The sequence below is a fragment of the Lipotes vexillifer genome, unplaced genomic scaffold (assembly GCF_000442215.2).
Source record: "Lipotes vexillifer unplaced genomic scaffold, Lipotes_vexillifer_v1.1 scaffold437, whole genome shotgun sequence".
Taxonomy (NCBI): Eukaryota; Metazoa; Chordata; class Mammalia; order Artiodactyla; family Lipotidae; genus Lipotes; species Lipotes vexillifer.
The window spans coordinates 1,320,629-1,339,729 of record NW_006785990.1 but is presented as its reverse complement, the minus strand read 5'-3'; the positions used below and the strand labels follow the sequence as shown (position 1 = coordinate 1,339,729).

Below are 19,101 nucleotides of genomic sequence, written 5' to 3'. Positions count from 1 at the left end.
TGACCTCTTTTCTTTCCCTACAGTTCTGAATGTGACATAAATGGAAACATACAATAGGTAGCCTCTGTATCTAGCTTCTTTCATTCAGCATAAAATACTTTGAAATTAAAAAAAAAAAAAACTTTGAAATTTACCTGTGTTGCTATTGCATGCATCAGTAGTTTGTTCCATTTTACTGACAAGCAGTATTCTACTCAATGAATGTACCACAATTTGTTTATCCATTTACCAACTGATGGACTTTTGGGTTGTTTACAATTTGTTATGAATAAAGCTGCTATGAACATTCACAGTCAGTCTCTGTATGGACATGTTTGCATATTCCTTCTGTAAACAATTAGCAGAAGGACTGCTTCACTGTATAAAAAGTATATGCTTAACGTTTTAGTCAGCTATCAACCTGTTTCCCAAAGTAGCTGTATTCTGAATTTCAATCAGCAATATATGAGATTTCCAGTTTATTTATTTATTTATTTATTTATTTATTTATTTATTTATTATGGCTGTGTTGGGTCTTTGTTGCTGCACGCGGGCTTTTCTCTAGTTGCGGTGAGTGCGGGCTACTCTTCGTTGTGGTGTGCGGGCTTCTCTTGCTGCGGATCACGGGCTCTAGGTGTGCGGCCTTCGGTAGTTGTGGCACACAGGCTCAGTAGTTGTGGCTTGTGGGCTCTAGAGCGCAGGCTCAGCAGCTGCAGTGCATGGACTTAGGTGCTCCGAAGCATGTGGGATCTTCCCAGACCAGGGCTCGAACCCATGTCCTCTGCATTGGCAGGCAGATTCTTAACTACTGTGCCACCAGGGAAGCCCCGATTTATATTCTTTTCCACACTTAATATTCTCGGTTTTTGTCACCCTAGTGAATGTGTAGTATCTCACTGTGTTTAATCTGCATTTCCCTGATGATGCTGAGCATCTTTTCATGTGCTTATCTGCCATTCTTATATCTTCTCTGAGCAAGTGTCTGTTCAAATCGTTTGTCCATTTTTAAACAATTGGGTTGTCTCATTACTGAGTTGTAAAAATTCTTCATATATTCTGCCACACAAATTTTTTATCAGAACTCCTTTGCCAGTCTGTGACTTGTTTTTTCACTTTCTTAACAGTGTCTTCTGAATAGGAAAAGTTTTAAATTTTTAGAAAGACCAATTTATCATTTTTTAAAGTGACTCTTGCCTTTTGTGTCCTAAGAAATCTTTACTCAAAGTCACAATAATTTTCTAAAACATTTTCTTTTTAAGGTTTTATACTTTAATTTTTACATTTAGGTCTATAATCCATTTCAAGGTAATTTTGTATATGGAGTGAGATAAGGGTCAAGATTCACCTTTTGGCAAATGGATGCCCAATTTTTCCTGCACCATTTGTTGAATGGACTCTTGTCCCTACTGAATTACTCTGGCATCCAAATCAACTGATCACACATGTGTGCGTCCATTTCTAGACTGTATTCTGTTCCACTGATGTACATACCTATCCTTATGCCAGGATCAGATAGTGTTGACTACTGTAGCTGTACAATAAGCCCAGAAATCAGGTAGTGAATCCTCTTTATTATTATTCTTCAAAATTGTTTTGGCTCTTCTAGGTCCTCTGCATTTCCAAATAATTGTTAGAAAAAGCTCATCAATTTCTACAAAAGTTTGCTCTGATTCTGATTTGGATTGAATTGAAACTATAAATCAGTTTTAGGATAACTGAAATCTTAATACTGAGTCTTCTGATTCAAAAACAGGTTAAAAACCTTAACGCTTATTAAGGGTTTTGTTCATTTCTTTTGGCAATGTTTTCTGATTTTTTTTTTTTTTTTGCGGTACGCGGGCCTCTCACTGTTAGTGGCCTCTCCCGTTGCGGAGCACAGGCTCCGGACGCGCAGGCTCAGCAGCCATGGCTTCACGGGCCTAGCCGCTCTGCAGCATGTGGGATCTTCCCGGACCGGGGCATGAACCCGTGTCCCCTGCATCGGCAGGCAGACTCTCAACCACTGTGCCATCAGGGAAGCCCCATGTTTTCTGATTTTAAGTGTACAGGTCTTACATAAATTTTAAGTTTATTCCAAAGTATTTCATGTTTTTGATGCTATTTTAAATGATAGTGCTTTTAAAATTTTAATCCCTAATTGTTTATAGCCAGTGTACATAAATTCAATGATTTTTGTACAATGACCTTGATAAACTCACTTATTGGTTGTTGTAGCTTTATGTTATCATCTTTGAGATTTTCTATGTAGACAATCATGTTGTCCACACTGTCCTTTCCAATTCAATTACAGAATTACCTGATTCAATGAATTTCCCTACAGTTCTGAATGTGACATAAATGGAAACATACAATAGGTAGCCTCTGTATCTAGCTTCTTTCATTCAGCATAAAATACTTTGAAATTAAAAAAAAAAAAAACTTTGAAATTTACCTGTGTTGCTATTGCATGCATCAGTAGTTTGTTCCATTTTACTGACAAGCAGTATTCTACTCAATGAATGTACCACAATTTGTTTATCCATTTACCAACTGATGGACTTTTGGGTTGTTTACAATTTGTTATGAATAAAGCTGCTATGAACATTCACAGTCAGTCTCTGTATGGACATGTTTGCATATTCCTTCTGTAAACAATTAGCAGAAGGACTGCTTCACTGTATAAAAAGTATATGCTTAACGTTTTAGTCAGCTATCAACCTGTTTCCCAAAGTAGCTGTATTCTGAATTTCAATCAGCAATATATGAGATTTCCAGTTTATTTATTTATTTATTTATTTATTTATTTATTTATTTATTATGGCTGTGTTGGGTCTTTGTTGCTGCACGCGGGCTTTTCTCTAGTTGCGGTGAGTGCGGGCTACTCTTCGTTGTGGTGTGCGGGCTTCTCTTGCTGCGGATCACGGGCTCTAGGTGTGCGGCCTTCGGTAGTTGTGGCACACAGGCTCAGTAGTTGTGGCTTGTGGGCTCTAGAGCGCAGGCTCAGCAGCTGCAGTGCATGGACTTAGGTGCTCCGAAGCATGTGGGATCTTCCCAGACCAGGGCTCGAACCCATGTCCTCTGCATTGGCAGGCAGATTCTTAACTACTGTGCCACCAGGGAAGCCCCGATTTATATTCTTTTCCACACTTAATATTCTCGGTTTTTGTCACCCTAGTGAATGTGTAGTATCTCACTGTGTTTAATCTGCATTTCCCTGATGATGCTGAGCATCTTTTCATGTGCTTATCTGCCATTCTTATATCTTCTCTGAGCAAGTGTCTGTTCAAATCGTTTGTCCATTTTTAAACAATTGGGTTGTCTCATTACTGAGTTGTAAAAATTCTTCATATATTCTGCCACACAAATTTTTTATCAGAACTCCTTTGCCAGTCTGTGACTTGTTTTTTCACTTTCTTAACAGTGTCTTCTGAATAGGAAAAGTTTTAAATTTTTAGAAAGACCAATTTATCATTTTTTAAAGTGACTCTTGCCTTTTGTGTCCTAAGAAATCTTTACTCAAAGTCACAATAATTTTCTAAAACATTTTCTTTTTAAGGTTTTATACTTTAATTTTTACATTTAGGTCTATAATCCATTTCAAGGTAATTTTGTATATGGAGTGAGATAAGGGTCAAGATTCACCTTTTGGCAAATGGATGCCCAATTTTTCCTGCACCATTTGTTGAATGGACTCTTGTCCCTACTGAATTACTCTGGCATCCAAATCAACTGATCACACATGTGTGCGTCCATTTCTAGACTGTATTCTGTTCCACTGATGTACATACCTATCCTTATGCCAGGATCAGATAGTGTTGACTACTGTAGCTGTACAATAAGCCCAGAAATCAGGTAGTGAATCCTCTTTATTATTATTCTTCAAAATTGTTTTGGCTCTTCTAGGTCCTCTGCATTTCCAAATAATTGTTAGAAAAAGCTCATCAATTTCTACAAAAGTTTGCTCTGATTCTGATTTGGATTGAATTGAAACTATAAATCAGTTTTAGGATAACTGAAATCTTAATACTGAGTCTTCTGATTCAAAAACAGGTTAAAAACCTTAACGCTTATTAAGGGTTTTGTTCATTTCTTTTGGCAATGTTTTCTGATTTTTTTTTTTTTTTTTGCGGTACGCGGGCCTCTCACTGTTAGTGGCCTCTCCCGTTGCGGAGCACAGGCTCCGGACGCGCAGGCTCAGCAGCCATGGCTTCACGGGCCTAGCCGCTCTGCAGCATGTGGGATCTTCCCGGACCGGGGCATGAACCCGTGTCCCCTGCATCGGCAGGCAGACTCTCAACCACTGTGCCATCAGGGAAGCCCCATGTTTTCTGATTTTAAGTGTACAGGTCTTACATAAATTTTAAGTTTATTCCAAAGTATTTCATGTTTTTGATGCTATTTTAAATGATAGTGCTTTTAAAATTTTAATCCCTAATTGTTTATAGCCAGTGTACATAAATTCAATGATTTTTGTACAATGACCTTGATAAACTCACTTATTGGTTGTTGTAGCTTTATGTTATCATCTTTGAGATTTTCTATGTAGACAATCATGTTGTCCACACTGTCCTTTCCAATTCAATTACAGAATTACCTGATTCAATGAATTTTATAATTAGAGATCAATGCATTTACTTTAAACAAACCAACTAAACACAGAATTTAAAATCTATCTAGATATCTAGTATTTATTATAAGGGTCCCCTTGACCCCTAAGTCTGAATATTTCTATACATATAATTCTCTTAGAATTATTTACAACTCGCTTTAACATCACTTTTATGAATTGTGTTTTGGTAACATAGTATTATATTGAGGGAAGTATCCTCTCTCTGAAGATGATCTGTGGGAGTAACTTCCTTTTGATTTCAGAATCTGAAATACTTATACTTCTCCCAACCAATCAGTTTAACCTTACAGATGCAAGGTATTTTACACCTGATTCCTCAGGTTGGCTGTTAAAAACCTGTGAGCTGGGCTTCCCTGGTGGCACAGTGGTTGAGAGTCTGTCTGCTGATGCAGGGGAGGAGGGTTCATGTCCCGGTCCGGGAAGATCCCACATGCCGTGGAGCGGCTGGGCCCGTGAGCCATGGCCACTGAGCCTTCACGTCCAGAGCCTGTGCTCCGCAACGGGAGAGGCCACAACAGTGAGAGGCCCATGTACCGCAAAACAAAAACAGAAACAAAAACCTGTGAGCTAATGTTAACACTTACATAGCACTTCATGACCACATTTTCTCTCTTAACCTTGCTTGTGACTCTACCTTACTTTATTCAATTTTTCTTATTTCATATTTCTTATTTTAACTAATTTCATCTTGCATTACTGTAACCATCTTTCTAAATAAGAAGGGAAAAAAGTGTGTCTAGTAAAGTCCCCTAATATGTAATTATTAAGCCGTCTACCATCATATGACAACACATTCTGTATTAATAAACCATTCATGTTTATAGGACATTTCAGCTTACCAATAAGGGTAGTCCAGATCCACTACCAGAACTTTGTGACTGGTCAATAAGGTCTTTTAATGATTCCCCAACTGGAATAAATGCTTCATCCTGTTCCAAGTCACGATTGTAACGGCGTCTGCTTGAGATGCTCTTGCAATAATGTCTTTTAAAAAAGCAGAAAATAATCTACATTAACATTCTAAAACTATAAAATTCTAAGGTAAGAAAAATCCTGAGGTTGTTGACACTATTATCCTTCCTTCATCACATGGGTTCATATCCAAATTAGTCTTATCATAGAAAAATATATCCTCTGTTAAAATAATGTCCAGAAATGGAGTTTATGAGGTAGAGAGCTATATACTATCTTAAAACGGAAAGACGTCCATGGTACATTGGCAAGTGAAAAACACAGATTAAAAAACAGCATGTAAAGTATGATCCTAGCTATAAACATTTTTAAATTATATGTATCTATACTTGTCTAAAAGGATCAGAAATATATCAAGTTGTATATAATAGTTATTGCTGGGAATGTAGGAATATTTACTTTCTACTTTACATATGTATTTTCATCTGAATTTGTAAGCATGTAGTTTTGTATCAAAATGAACAATAAATATACTTCCATTTTAAAAAAGAGTTTATGGAAAAGAAATCAAACAGGTTCTCTTAATTCATTCTAATATTTTCAAAGGCTTTTTAAAAAATTTTCAAATTATGAAATGTTTCAAACATGTAGGAAGGTAGAGATTAATTTATTTGGCACCCATGTGTAAGCCATTTACATTTAATAAATATTGACATTATGCTATGTTTATTTTAGATATATTTTAAATAAATAAACATTAAAATATTTGCAGCTGCAGCCATTTCCCTCATAATTCCATTTCCCTCATTTACTCCTAAGAGACAAACACTACCCTGAAGGTGGTTATATCCTTCCTATCTATGTATTTATACCTTTACCATAAAAGTATATACTCATAAACAACATCGTTCTTCTGGACACAAATGGCATATGTTGTATTAATATTTTACATCATGCTTTAAAAAACTCCTTATGCATTACATATTTACCCATGTTGACACATGTTAAAAAAAACAATAGCTCATTTTTATTGATGCTGAGTGTGTGTCAGGCACTGTTCTATGACTTACTTCATCTTTATTAAACTCGTAAGAGGTAAGTACTATTGTTTCCATTTTACAAAAGAGAAAACCATGGCCCAGAGGCTCATCATTTGTCCCAAGTCAGACAGCTGGCTAATTATTCTCCAATACTGAGGCAAGATCCTTCTGGGTATTATAACCAAAACCCCATGAATTATGAGGTTTTCAAGTCACATAGCTGGTGGGAACAGATACTATCCCCAGCCTTGTGTGAGCACTGAATACTGTTTCCTTCAATCTTTTCAGCGGTTCTTTCCCAGCCTTAGGTGGTTTCCTCACTTGAACACACTGATCAAGATTCAGCTGAATATTCTATGGGAACATTCTGAAGATGTCTGGAGTTCTTTCTCTGTGAAAACTCTCCTTTCCAGTACTCTGTACCTATGAACTATAGCTGCTGCTCTCTCCCCAGACTCTCAGCTGTATCTCCTCGATTCGGCGTCTGCTGGGCTACACCTGAGTTCTTCCTGTGTCCCGCAGCCAGAAACTCTCTTCAGGGAGTAAGCTGGGCAATCACAAGACTCACCTCATTTGTTTCCTGTTTCTCAGGGATCAGTGCCCTTCACTGGCTGATTGGCAGCTATTAGTATGCGATTGGGGCTTACTGATTACAGGTTTCACTGTAAGACAATCTGCTTGGGCCATTTCACTGGACTTTAACTAGAGACAGAATACTCAGGTCTTTTTTCTTGGGCTAGATGGATTTTCCCCAAGAACAATCTTCTTATATGTTATCTAGAGGGAACATGCTTGGTTAGCAGGGTTCTGGAGGGTAGGGGGGCCCACAAATTAGTATGTAAATATTCACTTTACCTCATTTTTATTATAATACCTCACCCTCAATAATGGGATACCATAGCTGAGAACATTTTTGTTCTTTTCAGAGACTACACTTCTAGCCTTCTGTTAAAGAGATGGTGGAAAGTCACATCATTATTCAGAAAAAGAGTAGGGATCTCAACATCTGTGGTATTTGGCATCCAAAATGGCCCACAAAATTTCTCAACTCCTGGTATGCCTGCCTTGTTTACTTCCCTTCCATAAAGCAGAGCTCATCTCTGTGACCAACAGAATATGGCAGAAGTGATGGTGTCACTTCTGAGTCTAGATCATAAACAGCACTGCAGCTTCCACCTTGGTCTCCAGGATCACTCACTCTGGGGGGTGCGGGGGAACCAGGCCTCATGCTGTGAGGAAGCTCATGCAGGCAGCTCAGTAGAGAGGCTCACATCAGAGGAACTAAGGTCTCCTGCCAACTTGTGAGCCTCGGAAGTGAGCTATCTTGGAAGGGGATCTACCAGCTCCACTCAAGCCTCCAGGTGAGCGCAGCCTCTGCTGACATCTGAGCCACTCAGTCAAGTCACTCCGGAAGTCCTGACCCACAGAAACAATGAGATAATAACTGCTGTTTCAAGCCACTAAGTTTGGGAGTGATTTCTTAATGCAGTATTGCATAACTAATACAGCATCTGACTTTCTAAAAACAGACTTTCAAGCAATCCTCTTGGTTTTACTGCCCGCCTCAACTTCACTACCATAGATAACTGCTACTGCCAATTGAGCTTCTTGGGGAATTTTACAGTATAAACTGGTTGCTGTTTGTCTTTCTCATTTTCTAGCCTGGGATTCAGATTTCTTAGGTCTACAAAGTCACTACTCATCCATAAGCTTCACAGGTTCCACAGCTTTTTGCTGTTATCTTGTCTCCTTGTCCTGGTTGGACAAAAAAGTTAAAAACTCTTTATTGCTGTTTTAGTGGGGCACAACAAAAGTAAGTATGCTCAATCTATTTCTTTATCTAAAAAGTCTATTATCAAACATTTGAACCTTTGCCAGTATAATGGGTAAAAAATATCTCAGTATGATTCTAATTTATATTTTTCATATTATGAGTATTCTTAAGTCATCTTTTTATTTTTAAGAGCCATATTTATTTCTCTTTAGGTAAAAATATACGCTCATTTTTTGGGGCCTAATTTCCCACTGAATTGATTTTTTTCTTTTTGATTTATAGAAGCTCTTTACATTTGAGAAATCAGCTCTTTGTAATATAAGCTGTGGATATTTTTCACTGTTGGTCTGTCTTCTGACCATTTATGGTGGTTTCTACCACATAGTAAAGTTTTATTTTTATGTAGTTGACACCATCAATCTTTTCTTTTTTAATTTTAAGGTTTTGGTTTTTTGGTTTTTTTGCTTGTAAGTTTTGTGTCAGACTCAGATTATTTTAAAAAATTCTTCCAAGGTTTGTTCTAATATTTTAATCAATTCAGTTTATATATATAGTTTATATATATATATATATATATATATATATATATATATATATAGAGAGAGAGAGAGAGAGAGAGAGAGAGAGAGAGAGAAAGGGTGAGCGAGCACCCCAACCTGGCTAAAATTTATTTCAGTGTACGGAATTGATTCAACTTTATTTTCTTCCATATAGCTATCCACTCCCAAATCCACTTACTGAATAAGCCAACTTTTCCTCAGTGATCTGAAATGTTACCTTTATCATATACTAACTTTCTTTATATACTTGGGTCTACTTATGGGTCTAGTAACGAATTCCATTGATCTCTCTGTTTATTCATATGCCAGTAAGATAATATTTTATTATTTAAGTTTATGCCCTCCTCTTATTGCTCTTCTGGCAACTGTCTTCTGAAATCATGACTAAATGCAAACAATTCTGAACTGCCAAATAACTAAAGAATGATAATACATACAGTTGATTTCTTGGGACAGGTTTTTAAATTTAGATATAAGAAAGTTCAATATTCTATAAATAAGAAAATCTTAAGTACTCATGAATATAACAAGAAGTATAATGTTGTGTCCAATTAATTGATTAGTAGTAAGGCTTCTGTTCCCTTAAGAAAACTATAATATAGTTAATTAAAGGAGATAACCAGAAAATACAAGTTAATGGTTCCTGAAATACATTCAGTGTCAATGGTTTCTGCCTACTGGCTTTAAGAGCAACTGTTTATATCTAATAGTCAACAAAATATTTTGCATCAAAATAATTATCTTACTTGTAACAAAAGCAGCTGGAGAAGATGATCATAGCAATTATGCAGACAGCCATAGAAATGAGCAAAGCCAGCCATCGAATGCTGCCATCGAAAAATGGACCTGATAATGGAAGTAAACAATGAAAAAGACATATTATCTTTCGATCACATCTTAAAAGGAAAAAATAACTTGTAGTGTTGAACTCTAGAAAGCTTGCTTATTGTTAAAACCAGAGAAAATATTTTACTGAGAATCATGATTGCACTTTTCTCTGCTAACCTACCTATAACAACAGGGGGCAGTGTAGGTTGTAAATACTGGTTACATAAGTTGGTCCGACAACATTCTATTGTCCGGCGTAGCTGGGCTTTTGGTGAATCCTAAAGGAAGAAAATTAGAAAAAATTTGATACATGAAACTGATAATTAATTTTTAAAATATTCATAAAATACAGTTTATAATTCAGTAAGTGAAAAGGACTTGCTACGTTTGTGTGAAAGTGATTATTGAAAAATTTAAATCTATGGTGAAATAGTGTTGTAAAGACTCTAAAATGTTTTTTCTTAAGGAGAATGTATGTATGTGGATGGTGTGTTAGAACACTACACTATAACTTAATTACAGATAAACAAAAGTTTATATATATTTTTCACCCAAAATTTGGCATATCTTAAGATATGACTATTCATTTGTTTTTAGTAAAGAAGTATTTAAAATCATGAGATCTTTTCCTAAAAAACATGGGTAATACATTTTATTACAGTGATAAACTAGCAGGGTAAATATGATCTCATAGTAGTATTGAGACTTAGTTGGATGAGACTTAAGATCTGACTAAAAAGTGGAGCGTGTCCTAGGCCAGAGAAATGACAGGTTAGAAAAGGTAGTCAAGTAGGCAGAAGATACAGTTGATGCTGCCTATAACAACAATGCGGAAACTAACGAACCTGATACGGAAGCAAGTTGAAGTGTACGTGGTGAGGATAAGGTCAAAATATAGAAACAATATTTCTGAGAGTTTTGGGGAGACCACCAACCAGATATGTGTCCCTAATACATCAAAAAATGAGCACAGGGAAAGACTGTAGTCATGGGAACAGATACCAAAAATTATATGTGAAGTTTTATTTGATTAAAAGTATAGTATTTGAGAAGTTCTTAACTTGAATGCTGACATTTCAGCACTACCTGCAAGAAGTGCCATTCTAGACCAAAACAGTAACAGAAAGGAATTGTCTGTCATCATAGACGTAGCAAGGATATAAGCAGAAACCAACCTTCTTATTCTTAAATATCAGATGGGCAGAAAGGAGAAACCTCGGTATAATCAGGTATTCCTTTAAAAATGTGAAAATGAGATTCCACAGGGGAATCTATATGGGATTCTATAAGGGACTTGAGATTATATAAGAGAAGATGAGTCAAGAGTACTTGGAAACCTCCAAAAGCACAAGTTTTACATTTGAACTGAATTTTTAACTTTCTAACAATTGTTTTTACTTTTAAATGATCATAAAAAGAAAGAAAAGAGAGACATGTCAGAAGTTACACAGGTGACTCTGAAAAAAATATCCCAGATCTAGAGAAAACTTACATGAAGGATGGAATGAAGAGTATACAACTAAGATGAATAAAAGAAGCGTGAAGCATCCAAGAATAGTCCCAGTATGGCTAAAGTTCAAAATGAGCTCAGCCTTGCAGGACAGAAAATGTGAAGAAAAATCAGGAAGGGGTTTTTGGCAGTGCTAGAAGAAAGACCACCAAGCAATGGATGTAGTACTGGTGACAAAATACTAGGTAATGGAGGACAAAGAAAATGAACACTTCCTTAACTCTCATTTTGTTCCAGTCTTCTCCATCAAGGATGACTGCAGGAATGAACAAGGCAGACCAAACGCTAGTAAGTGGGATTGGTATCCCAGAAGTATGCAGAGACCCTACAATGTTTCTGTGTTCTGTCTGAATTCCCATCTTCTCAGCTAGGTGAACTACATCACACGAAGTTGAGGGCACTTGGGAGAAGGCTGAAAGTGGTATGATTTAAAGATTTTAGAAACGAGGAGTGCTGTAAACTAGATAGCTAAATGTTATATTACTTTTAAAAGGGAAAGAAAGACTTTGCCAACAACAGATTGGGGGCAGCACAGTATTATGGAAACAACAAGGATTTGGGAATCAAATAGCTGAAATCACAGCTTTGCCATTTATTAACTTTGTGACCCTGAGCAATGAACTTACTTCTCTCTGGGCTTTAGTTTCCTCTGCTATAAGACGGAGGATAAAAAACACCTGCCTTATAGGGTAACTGGGAGAAAATGAGGTAAAATATACCAAGCACTTAGCATATTAAATGCAAATAGTAAATGTTCAATAAATTAATTCTTCTTCCTCTAGTGAATGTGACAGATCCCAGCTGACATTCTAGAATAAGTCACAAATGCTTGTAATCTCCTGGAAGACTCAATGTGGCTTCACTGAGAACAAGCAACATGAAACTCACATCTTTCTTATGTAGGTTAACTATGTATCTGGGTAGGCAAAAGTTACGTGCGTCTAGATTATGAAGTTGGGTGACACAACCTTTCCGGGTCCTGCACTCCCTACTCCCATGCTCCACCCAAGTCTATTTGTATCTCTGGATTTAGGTGGGCAATAAAAATCCTTGTGGGGAAAAAACTCACTTGGCATTCACAAAATAGGAGATTCTAACTTATTTAGTGAGCTTGAATGGGGGTGTTGCAGGTGAGGGGGAGTGGTACACGATAAAGGAACTGAAACCAAATTACAAGAAATGGCAGTGCGGTTTCTGAGAAATAATTCATCCTACTGGAAGAAACAGAATAAGCCAGATTTACCTACAGAGACTGGATTGTGTGAGGGAAAATCAAGGTCTGGGTGAAGCATGGTGATTATCACTTGAACTTGTTTTGATTCAAACCTGACAGTATGTGAAAGCACTGGGAGGAAAAAGGTTAGGTAAAAGTAGCAGAGCTGTTCTGCTCAGATTAGGTGCCAGGTAAATTCAGAGTGAGATATAGCAAGATACACAGAAAGTGAGATAAGTGGTGGTCAACATGTTCTGTCTGTGTAACCCCTAAATGAATTCTGAAAAACAATGTATCCCCTCATATATTTTTAGACTGACACCTAAAATTTCTCATCATAAATAGCTGCAAAGAATGTATTGATAATTCCGTGCATATTGGCACGATATTTTAAAATAAAATTAAAATAACTCTTAAATCTATTCAGTAGAATCTAAATAATATAGCAGTTCAATACCCATTATCATTATTTAAAAAAATAAATGGTCAAAATGCTTCTTTAACAATTGAAAATTTTATAGTGTTCCTTTTGCTCCTTGAGCTCCTATTCCGTTTCCACATTTTCCACAATAATTATGTCCTAATGTTCATGGAGAGGGGGAAGGGTAAGCCGGGCCGAAGTGAGAGAGTGGCATAGACATATATACACTACCACATGTAAAACAGATAGCTAGTGGGAAGCAGCCGCATAGCACAGGGAGATCAGCTCGGTGCTTTGTGACCACCTAGAGGGGTGAGATAGGGAGGGCAGGAGGGAGACGCAAGAGAGAGGAGATATGGGGATACATGTATATGTATAGCTGATTCACTCTGTTATAAAGCAGAAACTAACACAACATTGTAAAGCAATAATACTCCAATAAAGATGTTAAAAAAAATTGTCCTAATGTAATACGTATCTTGATAAATAATTCTCCACATGAAAAATAAACATATATAATCTATTTTATTTCCTGTGATAGTATGTCTTTAAGTCAAAAAATTATTTTGGTTTGACTTATCATCACAATTATTATTAGTATAAAATTAATCAAACCTGTACATATATTATAATCTTTATTAAAATACTAATATAAAAAGAAAATTTTATTGGAGAGGGTATGAGATGAATGACACTTAAAAAAACTACTTCCTAAGTCCATGGATAATTACTTATTGCTAGAACGAGAAAGTTTGGCACTAACTTTAATCCTATTTTTATCTTTTCCTTTTTTGGGGTCAGTACTAAGATTCTTTGTTCACATAAACAAAAAGGTGATAATGGAAGGAACTAGTTATACCATTGTCCCATAATTCTTTAGAGACCTTCCAATCCTATGCTAAAACTCCTATAATGATCCTATTAGGAAAAATTATTTTACATGATCTAGCAAATTGGTTGAAAGCAGAAAATGAAAAACTACCAGATACGCAAATATATCTGCTATCCCCAAGTTCCCCACACTGATACTTAGATTTCAAATTATAACACTGTTTGGAAACTTGAGTATTTACATTCCAGGCCGCTAATCTGGAAACTGTGACAAGGCTGATTGTGAAAAGGAAGGAAGGAAAAGAGAAATTGCTTAAGAAGCTCTGGTCTCAGGCAGATCAATATTAAGCAGTAGGACCTGTGGAAGTTCATGATAGGTAAACCGATCCCCTTAAAACTATCCATGTGCCTATGCGATCCTTGTGTAATGTAGTCTGTGTGCACCTAGATATATGCGTGACCCAGTTTAAAGCCTGCTTGGTTACATCACCAATATGGTAAAAGCTAACATTTACTAAGTCCTTACTATGTGCCAGTTGTGCTAAACTCTTTGCATATATGCTACCTCTCATTTGACCCTTACAAGAACTCCTTTGCTGATGAGAAAACAACTTAAGAGAGTAAAGCTCCCTGCTCAAAGTTCCACAGCTAGCAAGAGGCAGCATGTCTATCTGAACACAGATTGTCAAGCTTAACAACTAAATTACATTGATAAATTCATTTGGGACACATCTAGTCGAGGGGGCCTGCGAGACACTGGTTACTACTGTTGAGCTCAGTGCTTTAACCACAGAGAGGTCTTTCTTCAACATTTTAAAGTGATTAAACAGTGTACTGTAGTGCGGCTGATAAATACGCAAATAGCATAAAACTGGAGGAGACAAACAAATCAGCATCCCCCAAATCCTGACAAATTAGAGCAAAGGATTAATTTTAATACAATGAAATTTAACTTAGACAAGTATGTGACAATTGTGTAACAAAACTCATTCCATTCCCACCTACTTGTTTGTGTCAAGAAACCAACAGCACCAATAAAGAATGGAAGAGATAAGGATGAGCAGAAGCATGAGTGAAAGACATGGGGATTTCAGCTGACAGAAAACTCCATATATTTCAAGAATATGGTATGACAATCAAACCTCTAACATGAGACTTGGCTGCATTTAGGAAAAGGGAAAGGAGTTACTAATTCTTGTTTTTTTTTTCTCCTTCTTTTCTTCTGGCCAGACCACAGTCAATTCTGCATCTTACATTGAGAAACTGAAGAGTGAGTAACTCTAAAGCTGATGATTATAAGGGGCCGTTGAAGTCATTTTGAACTACTATTTTCACTGGGCAAAGACTATAGGGTATGGGGAGTAAAGCGATACAAAAAAAAATTTCTTCACATAGTAAAGGGCTACCATATTAAAAAGGGATTCAATTAGTTCTCTATGGTCCAAGGAAGTACAAAGGAAGAGAGACTTGCAGTCATTCAGAGGAAAAGCTTTCTAAGGATAAGGTCAGGTCATTACTACAGATGAAAAAGGTGGGCTTGGGAGGTAATGAGCCCCTGTCACTAGAGGTGTAGCAAACAGAAAACAGATGGGATGCAATATGTGCGTGTATGTATGTTTGTGTGTGTGTGTGCTCGCGTGCGTGCATGTGTGGTTTCTATCAACCCTGAGAACTTCTCATTAATTGGAATAATTTTCTAAAATAGCTGAGGCTTAAATTTGTTAACAAACAGCTCTCTCTGGAGCTGTTTTCAAAAACATTGGAAGGATCCCCTGGGGCAAAATTACTATACAGGATTTTGAAGAGATTAGCTTTATAACCCAAAGCCATCAATATGTTCATAAACTATTACTGATCCTCTGATACCTTTGCTGTGCTGTTAAAGTAACTCCACTGAGATCTCCTTACAAGGACTTAAGGTCTCTAAGTTGTCTCAGAGAGATATAAAGGTTATTTACCTGTCACCTTAAAGTCTTTTCAGTCACTTTTATAATCCAGAAATAAGTGTGACAGTATCATTTTTTACAGGCTTGACAATTAAAAAAAAAAGATGATTTAAAACTTATTTTAAAGTAAAATAATCTGTAATTTCAATTGGCACAATCATATAACCTGAAGCAAGAGCTAAGCTTCCTCCAACATATTTGCTTCCAGAACACACAGCAATGTGCAGACCAGGCACAGTTCTCCTTGGGGAATCAACGCTTTTCCTGTGGTCCCTCCCTTCTTTATTTCATAGGCCTCAAATTAGGTCTTACCTTGCACTGAAAATCAGATCCTTCATATTTCATACACCCTGAAGCCAACGTGGTTTCTCCCTGGTCATCTTCTTCTATGATGGCAAAGCAATGTCCATTAGTTCTAAAAGAAAAAAAGCCAAAAAACCAAAAACCAACTTCACATTGGAAAGTACTAATTAAATCTCAGTATGAATGTGACCAGTTACTGATCTGATGGCTTTTAGTTCTGAATTAGAATTACATTCACATTTGACTTACTGGCAAAACCATACGCATTTTAAGGCAAATGAAAATTGTCACATCTGAACTAAAACCTAAAGGTCTAATAAAAATCCTGTGTCAGGTAGAAAAGGATTTTCTATTAAACAAGTCCCACCAAATATGAAATACTATGTAACTTCTCTTTGCTAATCATAGTCATGTGATCACAGAAAGATGATTTATACAACTTTATAAAGTAAATAATCTTAACGCTTAAAAATATACTTAAAAATAACTTTATCTCTTTTCATCCATAAGATTTTCAGTATTCCCATAGTGTACACAATAATAAATAAAAACAAACTTTCCTGTGAAACATAAAAATAGATTCAATGAAAAGAAAAGTATATTTGGGAAGACCAGACTAACTAAGATCCTGAGAGGCACTTTTTATTTAACATGATAGGAAAAAAGGGAGAACTTTTGAATAGCTGAATTTTCAAGAAATTTATATAAATGGATTTGTATTTAATAAAATGTTATCGGGACTTCCCTGGTGGCACAGTGGTTAAGAAACCGCCTGCCAATGCAGGGGACATGGGTTTGAACCCTGGTCCGGGAAGATCCCACATGCCGCGGAGCAACTAAGCCTGTGTGCCACAACTACTGAGCCTGCGCTCTAAAGCCCGCGAGCCACAACTACTGAAGCCCGCGCGCCTAGAGCCCGCGCTCCGCAACAAGTGAAACCACCGCAATGAGAAACCTGTGCACCACAACGAAGAGTAGCCCCCGCTCGCCACAACTAGAGAAAGCCCACACGCAGCAACGACTACCCAATGCAACCAAAAATAAATTAAAATAAAATAAAATAAAATGAAAAATTGGAAAACCCCAGAGGGGAGTATCTTTAAAAAAAAAAGTTATCATTTTAGTACCAGTATGCCAGAATTTTCTCCTAATATATTCATTAGGCTTTCATGGGTAGGAAGAAACAACTAAAAGATTCTTTTGTGTCCCTCCTTACTGTTCATATGAGTAAGTATACTGCTTACAGTTAAAAGAATATTGCATAATTATTCATTTTCTGAAATGAGAAAATGTTATGTGTGAGGTGAAATTCTGTTAAAATTGATGATTCCCAGTTTTACTCTGGGTTACTAAGCCTCTAACAAATAGCCCACACAGATCAAGCAAGAACTACAGACAAGAAGTCTGGCAAGAAGTCTCTTGGTGACACAGGGAACACTCCCTTAACAACAGATCACCCAGTCTGCCACAGTAAAGTCAACCACCACCAGCACAAACAACAAATCTAAGACATGGTGAACCATCATATAATTTCAGTGTTTTATATGTATACATTTTGGCTTTATGTATACATTTGGTCACATTCAAAGAGCATAAAATTATTAGGGAAGTACAAAACAAATCAATAATTGTTGATTATTACACCTTTATAACAGGGGGACAACTGACTGATGAGATTGAGTCGTTCAGGGAATTTTTTTGGCTAGTAAGTCAATTCTTCAATGTCCCCCAAGAATATGGAATAGAATTACATGATCATATATAAATTAATTAATTAATTCATTAACATGAAATTAAGTAGAAAAATTAAAGTGGTTATATAAATCAGATTTGGATTTGGGAGTTCACATAAGAAAGTAACACAAAATTAATTAAATATCACAATATCATTCTTATAGACCTGCAAAATATTTCAACCAATTTATTTATTTAATAGGAAGGTTTTTTTAAAAAATAACATTTATTTATTTATTTATGGCTGCATTGCGTCTTTGTGCGCAGGCTTTCTCTAGTTGAGGTGAGGTGGCTTCTCTTGTTGTGGAGCATGGGCTCTAGGCATGCGAGCTTCAGTAGTTGTGGCACGTGGGCTCAGTAGTTGTGGCTCGGGGGCTCTAGAGCACAGGCTCAGTAGTTGTGGCGCACGGGCTTAGGTGCTCCGTGGCATGTGGGATCTTCCCAGACCAGGGCTCGAACCTGTGTCCCCTGCATTGGCAGGCAGATTCTCAACCACTGCACCACCAGGGAAGCCCCTATTTCAACCAATTTAGAAGTACAAGGTTTTAGGTGAATTTTCAAGGTTTCTTTTTGGTAATCTCTAAGTTTTCTACAATGAATATCAATCACTTTATGATAAAAAGATCACTAAATAAACCCAAAATGCTAGACAAATACCAGATTCCTTTTAACTCTTTAAAACCTATATTACTCTAAGGAAATAACCATCAATCACTTAGTAGTAATAAATGTTCCTATATAAAAAACAAGAAGCTTTTGGCTCTTTGGAAAAACCGTATAAAGTTAAAGAAACAAAATTCAGACAAAGTAAACAATTCTTAAAATAGTACTAAGTGCAACCCTATTCTCGTAACTTTAAGAAGAACTGCATAAAATACTTACATGCATGTGTTATTAATAGCATCATCCGGGCAGTGTCCTGAGCAATAGCACTTTAAAAAAGGCAAGGTATCCTCTGGTGCTAAGGTTACTCCATTTTCTGGCTTTTTCTGGTCGGAGTCTGATTTCATCCCAGTACCATGGAGCATACTGTCTAGATTCTGCCCTGCATTCAAACACGAAGTTGTAAATAAACCATTCTGAAAAGCTAATTCTTTTATTCCAATTTTCAGTGAGAAGTTTCTAAGCTTTCTTATTGTATTAATTGCAGCTAATGTGTGTTTTAATTAAAAATAAATTTCATTCATATGACTAACATTTATTAACAGCCTAAAATGCACGGAAAAACTATCCCAGGTATTGTGGGATATATGGAGATGATTAGGTCACAATTTTTGCACTAGTGAAAGACAAGAGTGGCACAAGGTAGAATATGGTCATAACTTGTAAGAAAGGTACAAAATGGAAAGCAGTTTCAGAGAAGAGCGAGATTATTTCCAATCATTAAAAAATATGGGGGCTTCCCTGGTGGCGCAGTGGTTGAGAGTCCGCCTGCCGATGC

The 19,101-nt window shown here is 36.6% G+C and overlaps 1 protein-coding gene across 1 annotated transcript in view; it reads right to left on the bottom strand.

Annotated features, from left to right (window-relative positions):
• Positions 1 to 19,101, bottom strand: part of BMPR1A (bone morphogenetic protein receptor type 1A) — a 155,622-nt gene that overhangs the window by 10,299 nt on the left and 126,222 nt on the right. Inside the window, exons 4-8 of the mRNA XM_007458361.1 lie at positions 18,543 to 18,705; positions 15,936 to 16,038; positions 9,884 to 9,980; positions 9,621 to 9,720; positions 5,428 to 5,572 (exon numbers count right to left, since the gene is read on the bottom strand). Of these exons, the coding sequence (XP_007458423.1) occupies positions 5,428 to 5,572; positions 9,621 to 9,720; positions 9,884 to 9,980; positions 15,936 to 16,038; positions 18,543 to 18,705 (608 nt within the window). The remainder of the gene's footprint in view (positions 1 to 5,427; positions 5,573 to 9,620; positions 9,721 to 9,883; positions 9,981 to 15,935; positions 16,039 to 18,542; positions 18,706 to 19,101) is intronic.